We start from the raw sequence: 14,484 nt of genomic DNA, 5'->3' as shown, positions 1-14,484 counted from the left end.
GTGTATATACATGCATACCTTCCTACAATGTGCGCGCGCGAGCTGAGTGTGAAATTGATTGATTGATTGATTGATAGATCTCATGAGAATTTGTGCGGATATATATTTAATCCTATATCAACTAGACATCGGATAGATCTTGAGTATTTATACAGGATAAAGAATCAAATAATACATTTTGGTTAGTCTTGTTGGATGAGATCTTACATTGTTGTAAATGGTATCAGAATGAATCCGGTCATGACCTATATCGACTAAGAGATACTACAGTACAGATCCTTTAGGGCTAACTACGGACTAATTGTGATGCTTGTAATTAAATTTGAATATTTAATCTGACAAGAATGCCGAAACTTTAAAAGATAGATCTTAGGTATTTATACATGGCCAAGATCCTAAATTGTTATAGATATAATGGCTAAATCATTCAGAGCATTGTTGTGAAGGGGGATTCCAAAACAATCATTTCTTGGATAAAAGTAGGGACCAAGCATCAGAACGCAGACCTCCCAAAAACTTCTATTGATTTGCACCTCGTATATGATGAGATATATCTACAGGACGAGCAACAATACAGCTGATTGGATAGGATGGTATCATCGCAGCATATCGATGCTACAGCATCGCTGCTGCAGATAACCTGATATTCTGACGCTAAAGGATATGTATACTCGAGGGTCTGCTTTATTATATTATGGGAATAGTGACCTGAAGGGAGGAAGCGTTTTTTTTTTTTTTTGCTTAAGAACAGATTGCCTTCCCCACAGGGTTAAGAACAGATTGATGTGCTTGGCTGCAGCGACCGGCGCTGCGGCATTTCTTCCACCGCGCACGCAAAGCCCAAGCCAGTCCGTCCATATTGGCTGTTGGAGCGGCAGAGAGTCCCGTCACGAGGGGGCGCAGGCGGCCGAGAGCGAGGCAGGGCTTTCCGACTTCCAAGGGCTCGGGACGGTCACTCAACGCATCATTCCTCTTCCTTTTTCTTTTTCCATCTTAGACGTCTTTTCTTCTCTGCATGCATCGGTAAAGGGTTCGGCTCCTGTACGAACCCATGTTACGTGACGATGCCCCATTGGCTTGGCGGCACATCCCCAGCTTGTCCGGTTTGGGCACCAACCTGGGCTCCCTCTGCCTCGCCAGCACCAAACCATGGCCCTTTCCATCTGCTCAGCCGCATGGCATTATCCACATCTCTCTCTCTCTCTCTCTCTCTCTCTCTCTCTCTCTCACACTCGCTCACCATAAATGACGGACATCATCAATTTTAACTCCGGTTTTTTTATAATCATTTTCTCACAACTTTTTGGTAAGAAAGTTAGATATGAATGATATGTATAACTTTTTCTATTACATCAATTTTCTACCGACGTGATACAACGTGGGATCGATATCTATAAATTAGTTATAACACTCTTTTACTAGGGATTTCTGTTTTACGTTAAGTATGCCTGACATATGTTGTTAATTGATTTTTTAATGGCTTTAGATTCTTAAACTTAAATAATTAGTCAGCAGAGTTGAGGTTGTCGGAGATCATGCGTTAATGTCCCCTCATGACTAATTATTTTTTATATATTTCTAATTATCTCAATTGTTATTTTTAAACTTGTATCTTGATTTGTTCATCCCTCCACATGTGTAGCCCAAATTATAAATGAAAAGAGGAGGCCTTGGAAGCCTCTGATTCATTCTCTAGCTGTATATGGTTTTGAGTTTTAAGAGGTTTATTAACAACCCCCATTAGTTACTGAATGGTTTCAGCGTGCTTTGGACTGGATCACTGATAATTCGTGATGACACCCTATGTTATTTACCCTTTTGGGGGGGGGGGGGAACCTGAACATAGTCCCACATCGACTAGTAGCAGAAATGTTCAACCAAGTTTCCCTTGCTGGAGCAACTAGCCTCCCATGTGGGTGGCATTGTGACCCTCTTTTTTTTTAATGGTATAGCGGCGACTCACACTAGTTGAGCATGCGTGCAACCAATAAAGTCATAAAAGAGTATATGACGGAGAGAAAAAGAAATAGATTCATGATTTTCATTGAGGATCTCTTCTGAATGATGCACAACATAGGAGACGACCCAATCCACTGCACTGTTCGCCTTCCGATAGACGTGAGAGGCTCGAAAGGACCCAAACTCTCTCGTGAGCTCGCATATATCCCAAAGTAGTAGGTGTCGATCATCACACTTGTGCTGGCTTCGAATCCATTAGATCACCGTAGTCAAGTCTTTTTTCTAAAAAATGCTATATGCACCTAGAATCAGCCTCGCATAGGTGATGCCCTCCCATGTCACCCTCAACTCTGCTCCGAATGCCGACTCATAAAAAATGTGTCACCCCCCAGCTGCAATGAGTCTGGAGTCATGATTTCTGATCATAAAGCTAATACCTCCTTTGATTGCAAATGCACTACAATAGTGTGATGCTAGATATAAATAATTACCGCCCTTCCCCTTCCTCTGATTGATTTGCTAACAAAATCTTTGTAATAAGGGGCAGCAAATTTGGTGTATATATGAGCCAAAGAGTATGCAGTTTAGCTCCCTATTTTTTCACTCATAAAAGATTTACTTCTATGAAATAAGCATGTGGCGAAGGTGTTAGCTTATGAAGTTTGTAAAAGTCATCGGAGATCATGCAACCTGCCTTTCCATGGATTTGGAGATTCTTGGTGTATGAGAAGGAGCTTTCCCCATTGAGTAGCTTACTACCTACGGTATTTCAAAAAGAGATTTTTCTATCGAGTAGCTCACAAGAGTTTATTATGTGTTTCACTCATTTCAAGGATACTATAAGAGCCCATATTCTCCGGGCCTAGGCCGGTCACTGGACCATGGCACGCATGGTAGGGGAGGGAGACTCCAATTGGAGTCTTCCTCTTTCCCTACTCCGGTTTCTCCCAATTCCTCCAGAAGAGGAGTCTAGGATGATCACGGCTTACCATGTTCATGCTGATCTTTCGCCTATAAAAGGGCCTCTTACCCTCTCCTTGGGCATCATTTTTGGAAATTCTTCCATTAGAGACTTGGATCTCTAAGCTTTCCATGGGAGGAACTCGGGGACTTCGCCATCAAGTGGGCCATAGGAGTTCGCTAAAGGCAAGGTGAGCTACCTCTCCTCTTTTTCTTAGTTGTCGGGCCTTTGTTCCTCTTGAATCCGGCCGGTGAGCCGCCGGAATGGGTGGTAAACAAGAATCCCCTATTCTGGTGTGCTTTCCTCTTTCGATTCTGTCGGCCGTTGCTGGGTGTGGCGTGCCGCCGGCACCACCAGGGCCTTTAACCATGGGGCATCACCGACCATGTGCTGCCTGCCGCCGAACATCCTCCTCCCTTCAGAAAGAAGGAAGAGAGAGAGAGAGAGAGAGAGAGAGAGAGCCTTCCGATTCTCTCATCTTTTCTTGTCCTTCGCTCTCCTCTCTCTAGTTCGCTCTCTTCTTGTTGGTATTTTCTCTCTCTAGCTTGATTTAGAAAGTGTTAGAATATTGAGCATTATGGGAGTTAAGTTTTTAAGCCAAATTAAATGTAGGACCCACATGTTTAATTGAACAGGTCCAACAGGAAACGTATTCTACTCTTTGAGTAGAATAATGTGATATATTCACATGCTCAAATTCGTTAAGTAGTGAATTAGATAATTGGCTTCAAAGTATCAAATTGGTAATGGATTATTGATGGAAAAATATGGATCCTACATTGGGAGAACATATTTCAGTAAATGGTTTATATAGTGGCAGATTTCAGTTTTTAAAACCGTCAATTGTCAACAGTTGTGTCTGTTCAAAGAATTTATTAACTTCCTATAACTGCCATTCGGTTGTAATATATAATTATCCTTCACTCCAGAAATCTGCATCTCTCTAGAAATCTGCAGGATCATTTTTTGAAGTTGCAAACAGATTTTCTGATTTGCTCTCTCTCTCTCTGCACTTGTTTTTTTATTCCTTCCAGCCCATTCCCCTAATTGAGTACTAAGCATTGAGTTTCAAACAAGGCTTGAAGATTGTAGTGCTTCATCTTCAAGAGGTTTCATACCGTTTTATCTTGGGAGACAAACGTCTATACAAACCTTAAGCACCGAGAGGGAGACGAATTTGTCTTAAGGAAATTGTGTTAAACACAAGACTCGGTTATCAAGTTCAATTGACATTCGAATCATTGTAAGTGGTTATATACAAATTATGTTTGCATTGTTTTTATTTATCTCAGAATTTTAATATTGTAGTATTGATAAATTTACCCCATAACAATCTTAAGACAAACTCTTTCTTTCTGTTTTATTAGTACTACATATTATAAAAATTCTATGTTACAGATTTTTGTTAAACAAATTTCTGCACAGTTTTTGACTCTGTACAGTTTAATAAACAGATTTCTGCCTAGTTTTACATCTGTGCAGCAATACAGAATTGTAAATCTGTGCAGAATTATAATTTACAGATTTCTGTTATCAATGTTATGTACAGTATCTCAGTTCTGTGTAATATTAAATTTGACCACTAGTATAATCTGTGTAGCATTACAGTTTCTGTGTTAAACTATTTTCACTAAATCTATACAGTTTTGATATTATCAGTTTTTTTTTTTGTGCAGTAGTATTATTTAGTATATATAATTCTGCAGGTTTATATTTATATATACTTTTACAAAGTTTGATTTCTGAAATTTGTTTGCAGTATTGCTTACATTCCTGGTATACTGAAACGTGACACACACATTGATTTTGTGCAGATTTTTTAAACTCATTCCTGAATTGTTTTGCTAATCTACTTACATGTGTTTTTACACTTTGAATTGTTTTTTATCCAACACTTGTTAATCAGTCTTCATCACTTTAATGCACATGCATTAGTCAAACCTATATTTATGTTGTGTGTGTATATATACAGTTAGTGCAGGAAAGGATAGTTAATTATTTTTTGGTCAAAGTTCTTTAAGTGTATCTATATCAAGCTAGTTTAGTTAAAGTCAATATTGTTTATACAGTATTGGACTTGTTCGATTTGTGTTAATCAGTATAAATTATATTTAGTTTATTTTAATAATCTACAGTGAATTTAGATTTCTTCCATTGAACTGTACAAATTTCTTACTCTTATAATTTTGTGTACAATTCAGTGACTGAAAAAATGGCATCATCTAGTGCAATGCCTGTGACTCATGGAGAGAAACCTGAGAAATTCAGTGGGCTTGATTTCAAAAGGTGGCAACAGAAAATGTTGTTTTACCTAACCACTTTGAATCTGGCTAAGTTTCTCTCTGAGGATTCTCCAAGCAAGAATGGTGAAGATGAGGCTGTTGTTGAAGCATGGAATAAGTCAGACTTTCTATGCAAGAACTATATCCTGAATGGATTGGACAACACTTTGTATAATGTTTATAGTCCAATGAAAACAGCAAAGGAATTGTGGGAGTCCTTGGACAAAAAGTACAAGGCAGAGGATGCCGGCTTGAAGAAATTCATAGTCGGACGTTTTCTGGAGTATAAAATGGTGGACTCCAAAACAGTTGTGAGCCAGGTTCAAGAATTTCAATTAATTCTTCATGATATAATGTCTGAAGGCATGAGTTTAAGTGAGTCTTTTTAGGTGGCTTGTACCATCGAGAAGTTACCACCTTCGTGGAAAGACTTCAAGAACTACCTGAAGCATAAGAGAAAGGAGATGAACCTGGAAGACCTGATAGTCAGGCTGAGGATAGAGGAAGACAATAGAGCCTCTGAGAGGAAGCTTGGAGGATACTCCATTGAGACCAGGGCCAATGTCATAGAACACAAAGATAAAGGAAAAAAGCGAAAGTTCTTCGGACAAGAAAAAGGACCTAAACAAGGGAACAAAAAGAAGTTCAATGGCAATTGCTTCAATTGTGGCAAGAAAGGCCATCAAGCCAAGGATTGCCGAAAACCCAAGAAAGCATCCACTCAAGTCAATATGATGAACAAAACCACAGATGAGTTTTCAGATATCAATTTATCTGCAGTTGTCTCTGAGGTGAACCTAGTAGGAGGGAATCCTAAGGAATGGTGGGTGGACACTGGAGCTACCCGTCATGTGTGCTCAAATAGGTCTATGTTCTCAACATACAAACCACTAGAGCATGGAGAAAAACTGTACATGGGAAACTCCTCAACTTCCAAGATTGAAGGAGAAGGAAAGGTGATTCTGAAGATGACTTCTGGAAAGGAACTGACTTTGAATAATGTGCTGCATGTGCCAGACATTAGGAAGAATTTGGTTTCTGGTTCTTTGCTGAGTAGGAATGGTTTTAAATTGGTTTTTGTGTCTGACAAGTTTGTACTAACTAAGGATGATGTGTATGTGGGGAAGGGTTATATGAGCGATGGGCTCTTTAAGATGAATGTAATGACTGTACTCCGAAAGGAGATTGTTAATGACAATAAAGCATCATCTTCTATTTATATGGTTGACTCCCCAAACATATGGCATGGTAGGCTAGGGCATGTTAATTTTAATTCTATTCGTAGATTAATTAATATGGACCTATTGCCTAAGTTTAACATTGATTCTAATCATAAATGTCAAATATGTGTAGAATCAAAGTTAACTAGATCTTCTTTCCAATCTGTTGAAAGAAGTTTTGAACCTCTTGATTTAATTCACACTGATATTTGTGATTTAAAATTTGTTCAAACAAGAGGTGGAAAAAAGTACTTTGTTACTTTTATAGATGATTGCACACGGTTTTGTTATGTGTATTTATTGAGAAGTAAAGATGAAGCAATCGACATGTTTACACATTATAAGAATGAAGTTGAAAATCAACTTAGCAAAAAGATAAAGGTCATACGTAGTGATAGAGGTGGAGAATATGATATACCTTTTGATGAGCTTTGTTCAGAACATGGCATTGTTCATCAAACTACAGCTCCATATTCACCTCAATCAAACGGTGTTGCTGAACGTAAAAATCGAACCTTAAAAGAAATGATGAATGCTTTGTTGATAAGCTCTGGATTACCCCAGAACTTGTGGGGGGAAGCGTTACTTTCCTCAAACTACATTCTTAATAAGTTACCCCATAAGAAAATTGAAAAGACACCTTATGAATTATGGAAAGGAAGAGCTCCTTCTTATAAATTCTTAAGAGTGTGGGGGTGCTTAGCTAAAGTTGCAGTCCCTAAACCCAAAAGGATTAAGATAGGACCAAAAACTGTTGATTGCATTTTCATCGGATATGCACATAACAGTAGTGCATATAGATTTCTAGTCTATAAATCAGATATTTCTGATATACATGTGAATACGATTATAGAATCTAGAAATGCATCATTTTTTGAGGATATTTTTCCTTATAAGAATGATGCAGAAGCTTCGAGTTCATCAAAAAGAACTCATAATGCTACTACTAGTAATCATCAAGAGAATATAGGTCAAGGTCCTATAAACAATGAAGATGAACCTAGGCGTAGCAAGCGGGCAAGAATAGCTAAGTCTCTTGGTCCTGATTTTCTAACATATATGTTAGAAAATGATCCTCGAACGTTCAATGAAGCTATGTCTACTCCTGAAGCTCCTTTTTGGAAAGAAGCTGTGAACAATGAAATTGAATCCATACTGCAAAACCATACATGGGAACTAGTGGACCTTCCACCTGGAAGTAAACCACTTGGTTGTAAATGGATATTCAAGAAAAAGTTGAAAGCAGATGGATCCATTGATAAATATAAAGCCAGGCTTGTAGCTAAGGGCTTTAAGCAAATGGAAGGATTAGACTATTTTGATACATATTCACCAGTAACTAGGATAACATCCATACGTATGCTAATTGCCATTGCAGCATTGCACAATTTTGAGATACATCAAATGGATGTTAAGACAGCATTCTTAAATGGTGAATTAAATGAAGAAATTTATATGGAACAACCAGAAGGGTTTGTGTCACCTGGACAAGAGAAAAAGGTGTGTAGACTTGTTAAATCCTTGTATGGATTAAAACAAGCACCTAAGCAATGGCATGAGAAATTTGACAGTGTTATGTTGTCAAATCAGTTTAAAATAAATGAGTGTGACAAATGTGTATATGTCAAGAATACTCATAATGGATACGTCATTGTATGCCTTTATGTTGATGATATGCTTATTCTCGGTAGTAATAATGAAATTATTAAAACTACAAAGAGAATGTTAATGAATAAGTTTGATATGAAAGATATGGGTGTTGCCGATGTCATTTTAGGAATCAAGATTTCAAAGACATCAGAAGGACTGATTTTATCTCAGTCACATTACATTAAGAAAATTCTTGAAAAATTTAATAAGGATGACAAAAGTCAGGCTAGAACACCTATTGACGTAAATCTTCATTTAATGAAGAACATTGGTACCGGCATATCTCAACTTGAATATTCTCGTATAATTGGCAGTTTAATGTATTTGATGAATTGCACAAGGCCAGATTTAGCTTATGCTGTAAGCAAGCTAAGTAGATATACGAGTAATCCAGGATATGATCACTGGAAGGCAATCATCAGGGTTTTAAGATATCTAAGATATACCATGAATTATGGATTGCATTTTACAAGATATCCAGCTGTACTTGAAGGATACAGTGATGCTAACTGGATATCTGATTCTAAAGATACAAAATCCACAAGTGGATATGTCTTTACCTTGGGAGGTGCTGCAGTTTCTTGGAAATCCTCTAAACAATCTTTAATAGCTAGATCGACCATGGAATCTGAGTTTATCGCTTTAGATAAAGCTGGAGAAGAAGCAGAATGGCTTCGCCAATTTTTAGAGGATATCCCGATGTGGCCAAAACCGGTGCCTGCAATATGCATACATTGTGATAGCCAATCAGCAATTGGAAGGGCACATAGTAATATGTATAATGGTAAGTCTAGACATATACGTCGTAGACACAATACCATTAGACAATTGCTCTCTAACGGAATTATCACTGTTGACTATGTGAAGTCAAAGGATAATATCGCAGATCCACTTACAAAAGGTTTAAATAGAGAGCAGGTAAATTGCTCATCAAGAGGAATGGGGTTAAAGCCTATAAATTGAAAGTCACAATAATGGTAACCCAACCTAGCTGACTGGAGATCCCAAGAACTAGGTTCAAAGGGACAACCGAATTATGTGTGACAACAAAGAGCACTAAAACCCACTCCTGAGATATTAGTGCGCCTGTAGAGGTTATTAGGGTAAGCTATGCTTTTAATGGTTTTCATATACTTGATTAAGTCAGGTTGAGTATGGCAGGATACTCTTAAATGGAAATCACCTATGTGAGTGTGAAGGGGCCGCTTCTATGAGAATGAGTAAGGCTAAGTTCTCTAAAACACTTGCAGAACCAGGTGGTGTTCAGGGCCAAAATGAACACAAAGTAAGAAATAACAATGTTCGAAAGGAAGCTGTGTAATTTCTATTGTCTTGATTTACACGAACGGCTGAACAGTTCAAGGCATCTCGTCCACTAGTTAGCCAAGTAAATCCAATAGTTTTTACTAAGGAAGGTTCAAGGCCAAAAGCTACCTATCTCGATGCAGTTACTTTCACTAGTACTCAATGTCTTTCTCTATGTCTGTATTTGAAATTTGTTTTCTTCAGCCAATTCCAATTCATGTGGGGGATTGTTAGAATATTGAGCATTATGGGAGTTAAGTTTTTAAGCCAAATTAAATGTAGGACCCACATGTTTAATTGAACAGGTCCAACAGGAAACGTATTCTACTCTTTGAGTAGAATAATGTGATATATTCACATGCTCAAATTCGTTAAGTAGTGAATTAGATAATTGGCTTCAAAGTATCAAATTGGTAATGGATTATTGATGGAAAAATATGGATCCTACATTGGGAGAACATATTTCAGTAAATGGTTTATATAGTGGCAGATTTCAGTTTTTAAAACCGTCAATTGTCAACAGTTGTGTCTGTTCAAAGAATTTATTAACTTCCTATAACTGCCATTCGGTTGTAATATATAATTATCCTTCACTCCAGAAATCTGCATCTCTCTAGAAATCTGCAGGATCATTTTTTGAAGTTGCAAACAGATTTTCTGATTTGCTCTCTCTCTCTCTGCACTTGTTTTTTTATTCCTTCCAGCCCATTCCCCTAATTGAGTACTAAGCATTGAGTTTCAAACAAGGCTTGAAGATTGTAGTGCTTCATCTTCAAGAGGTTTCATACCGTTTTATCTTGGGAGACAAACGTCTATACAAACCTTAAGCACCGAGAGGGAGACGAATTTGTCTTAAGGAAATTGTGTTAAACACAAGACTCGGTTATCAAGTTCAATTGACATTCGAATCATTGTAAGTGGTTATATACAAATTATGTTTGCATTGTTTTTATTTATCTCAGAATTTTAATATTGTAGTATTGATAAATTTACCCCATAACAGAAAGATCATTGGTTGTGAGGACTGCTGGATAGTCTTGGGTTCCTAGGTAATCGTGGACCCTTTAGAGAATCAATAGAGGGTTTGGGGTTATCAGATATCTCAGATAATTTTTAATGTTGACTTGGTTCTATATGAGAACAATCTTTTAGATAAGAGGACATTATGTAGAGTTCTACGCACCCCGGTTCGTTGATCGCGGTGTGGACAGGCGATTACTCTGTCTGAGTTGTCAACAAAGAGATAAGTATTTTTGTACATCGACTTGCATAATATAAATATTTTTATACCTATATTTGTATGATATACTAATGATCCAAGTAAGTAAGAAGCATGATGGTTTTGGTATTCAATCATATTTTGATCGTGTATGCTTGTGATTGATAGTATGATGGGTACATATATGAGCATAACTTATACTTGCAAAATTAAACTAATGGATGTGGTACTCTAGACTATCCATGTTATATTGATTATCCCATCACGGGCAAAAAACATGATTGTGGTTAGTCTAAAGCCATAAATAAAGAGAAATTGATGTATTGATGTGAACTAGATTGAATAAACAAGAATTTTGGACTTATCTCATTACTATGGCAGGCCCCATCATAAGCTAGAAATGTGATACCTTAGCAAGTCCCATCATAGGCTGGAAAATGTGATCGAGATTTGGCACAAAACTGAAAAAATAATTGATTTGGATCAAGTTAAAAAAGAATAAAATGAAAAGCATTAAAAACACTAATGAAGATTTATGATATATCATATGCTATATCACTCTTGAGTGACTAATTTTCTACTGATATTTAATGTACATATTTATATTGATTATTCGGGCATTATTGATAGTCAGTTTGTGATTTCATGATGTATGCAATGATTCTTGCAATTATTATTTATATTATTATTATATTGGTGCGGATGTTGGAGATTCTTATTGGGCTGCAAAGCTTACTTCTTCTTTTTCTTTCTATTTTTTTAAAGTCGCAGGATGCATAATTGTAGATGGGTTGGGCATGGAGTTCGAGTGTCAGAGTCATCAGTTAGTTTATTTCTTTTGATACCGATGAATATTTGAAGTTCTTTTAACTGAACCAGTTTGATTAATTAAATATGTTGGATTTATCTATTTAAATTAATTAATTAATTATGGTGTTATCGGATTTTGTTCATCTTAAGTCTTGCATGATTTTTAGGGCACTGCTCTAGGGCTCATATGGTCGTGCCATGTGGTCAGCCCTAGTGATGGGTTTGAAGCGTGACAGATACAATTGCTATGCCAAGGTAAAGGAAGGACCATGTAAAAGATGCTTTATTGCTCAATCGTATGGCGACCGAATGAGGTCTAGATGTTGCCGCGAAAGTGATTTGATTTCCGATAGATATTGTCAATGTCGGTAAGAGCTAGGCTTAGGTAGCAGATGGTCAATTATGTTGACATTGTTGAGATTAGCGTGACCGTGAAGCTTTGGAAGGGTATGGTCAGTGAGGGGCCACAGGTGTTGAAGTACAAGCACCAAAAGGTTAAGTCAATCGCAATTATGTCGACATGAACTTATTGGAGAAGGATCCAAAGGGGCAGAGAGTAATTTTACGTCAAAATACAATTTTCTTAAGAATGCATTGATATATCACTCTTTATCTTTTCTGGAGAGAGAAAAATAATATATTTGGATTTGTAGGTGTTGCTGGTGGTCCAAACCGAGAACGATTGGCACAGCGGTGTGAACGGGGTTCCGTTTGAGTTGCCTTGGTTGGTGTTGATTGCGCTCCACCTTCCACCGGGAAACCTGCAAGCAAGCCTCGCACCACCACTGGGGTAGTGGGGGCCCTCCGACGATCAAGTCAGAGGAGATTGGAGGAGAAGGAGAGATAATAGTAGCAAGTAAGAGAATGCTCCGGAAGTTCTTGCTTACCCTCCCCCTTCTCCCCTCAGCCGCATATATACCAGGCTGGGGGGTCCTTTTGGGGGGTTGGTCATCGTGTAGCACGATGGAGCTGCCACTGACATGGCCGTTACAGGGCGTCGTGGGGCAGCGCTGGGTACGACCATGACAGGGCGTAGTGGAGCTCCGCTTTGTACGGCTGTTACAGGGGATCGTGGAGCAGCGCCGGATACGACCGTTGCTGGGTGTAGTGGAGCAGAGGGCCGCGGCGTGCCTCTGGGGAATAGCCTGTCGTTGTCGAGAGATGTCCGACTCGGGGTCGGGCTGCGGAGACGAAGATGTCCGACTCGGGGTCGGATTGCTGGATCAAGGGGCAGCCGACTCGGGGTCGGGCTGCGGAGACGAAGATGTCCGACTCGGGGTCGGATTGCTGGATCAAGGGGCAGCCGACTCGGGGTCGGGCTGCGGAGCCGAAGATGTCCGACTCGGGGTCGGATTGCTGGATCAAGGGGCAGCCGACGTCTTCCTGGGCGCGCGTGCCGGTCACGTGGGGCATGGTGGCTAAGTTCCCCCGTAACAGTAGCCCCCCACTTCCGAGCCTGGAACCAGAAGGGGAACGGGTGAAGGGAGTGATGCTTCGAGATTGCCGCCATCCCTTGGAGAGGCGCGCGCGCTTCGAGCTCCCCGCCTTCTTTATGGCGTATGGCGGTTGTTGCTGACCTGGCAGTCTGAGGATTTCGGCGGACATCCTTCCTTAATGGCGTCGATTCGCCTTTGGGGCGCGAGCGACCCTTCGGCAGCCAGGCGTCCTCTGGCGTCACCGAGGCGTCACCCACCTTTCCGCCTATTTAACCGGGGGCCCTCCTCCGTCCGCCTTTCTCTTTACAGACATCTTTGAGTTTATCCTTTGCGCTGCCGTCATTGCCGTCGGACTGTTCGCTTGCTCCTCCTTTGACGCTCTCGGAGCCGTTCTTCCTTCTCTTCCGGTGAGTTGCCCCATTCTTCAATTTAAGGCTCTCCATACTTTCTCCTTTTGTATTAGTGTACTCCAGTCGTTCCGGTCCTTTCCCCCTTCTTGACCCCGTCCTGACCGTAGATTCACTGGCCATTAGGGATGGGCGAAGTGAGAGCAGACCGCATTAAGTCGGAGCTGGTCGCCGAAGACCTAGATAGGTTCGTGGCTCGATACCATCTTCCCGAGGCCTGCAATGTTACGCTCCCGGGGCCTGAGGAGAGGATGTCCCATCCTCCTCCAGGGAAGGTTGCCATCAATGAGGGCATTCTTCAGGCCGGGTTCCGCTTTCCCCCCTCGGACTTAGTCGTTCAGGTGCTTCGGGGTTTAAGAGTTGCGCCGACGCAACTGGTGCCGAACTCATGGTGCGCCCTGACGGCCTTTCAGGTTCTCTGCCGCATGCACGAGGTTCCCGCCACCCTGAATGTCTTTTGGGAATGCTACGGCCTGAGCGGCCACCCCCAGGACAAAGGGTGGTGGTGCTTTGCGGCGCGGCGAGGGTGCGGCCTCGTCAAGGAGGCTCCTACCTCCATTCACGGCTGGAAGGGGCGCTTCTTTTTCGTTGACGCAGATCCCTCTTGGGGAATCAGGGCAACCTGGGAGACGCCGATGAAGTCCCCGATTGGCCTATCGAGGTTGTCGAGGGAGGAATCCGATGGCGTCGCCGTCTTGAAGGGGTTGGTTGCCGAGGGCCGGCTCCCCTCAGTGGCTCGCCTTATTTCCGAGGATACCTTGGTGAACGTCGGTCTGAGCTCGGTCCCCGCTGACCGTGAGCCCGCCACCATTTCTTTTTTAGCTCTTTTCTCCTCTTTCGTCTCGTTCTTTCCTTCAGTTTCTCAACCTCCGACCACTTCGTCCTTTTTGCAGAGATCGACGACGTCATGCGGTCGGACAAGGCAACGGCTGTTGGTAGGACGTCCCTACTGGAAGCAGTCCGGAGGAAGAAACGAGCTCCTCCGAGCGGGGCCCCACCGGCGAAGAAGTCCCGCCGGCAGGCGACTCCGACGCCGACAGACGGGTCCGGACCCACCGATCAGGGGGACGCCGCGGGCGCGGACCGGCAGTTGACGCTGTATCAGCCCTCCGATGCCGAGACTACCGTTTCTCCGGAGGCATCACCCGGGCGCGCCCGAGATGGACGGGTCGGACGTGATCGGTCCCCAGCCCAGCCTTCGACTCGGTCGGCTCCGGATGATACGAGGAGGGACG

At 41.2% G+C, this 14,484-nt stretch overlaps 1 protein-coding gene across 1 annotated transcript; it reads left to right on the top strand.

Moving 5' to 3' along the window:
• The first annotated feature begins 5,046 nt into the window (after positions 1–5,046).
• Positions 5,047–5,591, top strand: LOC120109980. Its single transcript, XM_039123927.1, has one exon. It carries the CDS (start codon positions 5,133–5,135, stop codon positions 5,589–5,591), a length of 459 nt encoding a protein of 152 aa, XP_038979855.1. The 5' UTR covers positions 5,047–5,132.
• The last annotated feature ends 8,893 nt before the right edge of the window (positions 5,592–14,484 follow it).

This window comes from Phoenix dactylifera, chromosome 2 (assembly GCF_009389715.1).
Source record: "Phoenix dactylifera cultivar Barhee BC4 chromosome 2, palm_55x_up_171113_PBpolish2nd_filt_p, whole genome shotgun sequence".
NCBI lineage: Eukaryota > Viridiplantae > Streptophyta > Magnoliopsida > Arecales > Arecaceae > Phoenix > Phoenix dactylifera.
Note: the sequence above shows the minus strand (reverse complement) of the source record. Positions and strands in the feature narration are given on the sequence as shown.

Excerpts from the sequence above, each read along its gene's own strand:
- LOC120109980 (XM_039123927.1), top strand. The coding sequence starts at position 5,133 with ATGGCATCATCTAGTGCAATGCCTGTGACTCATGGAGAGAAACCTGAG.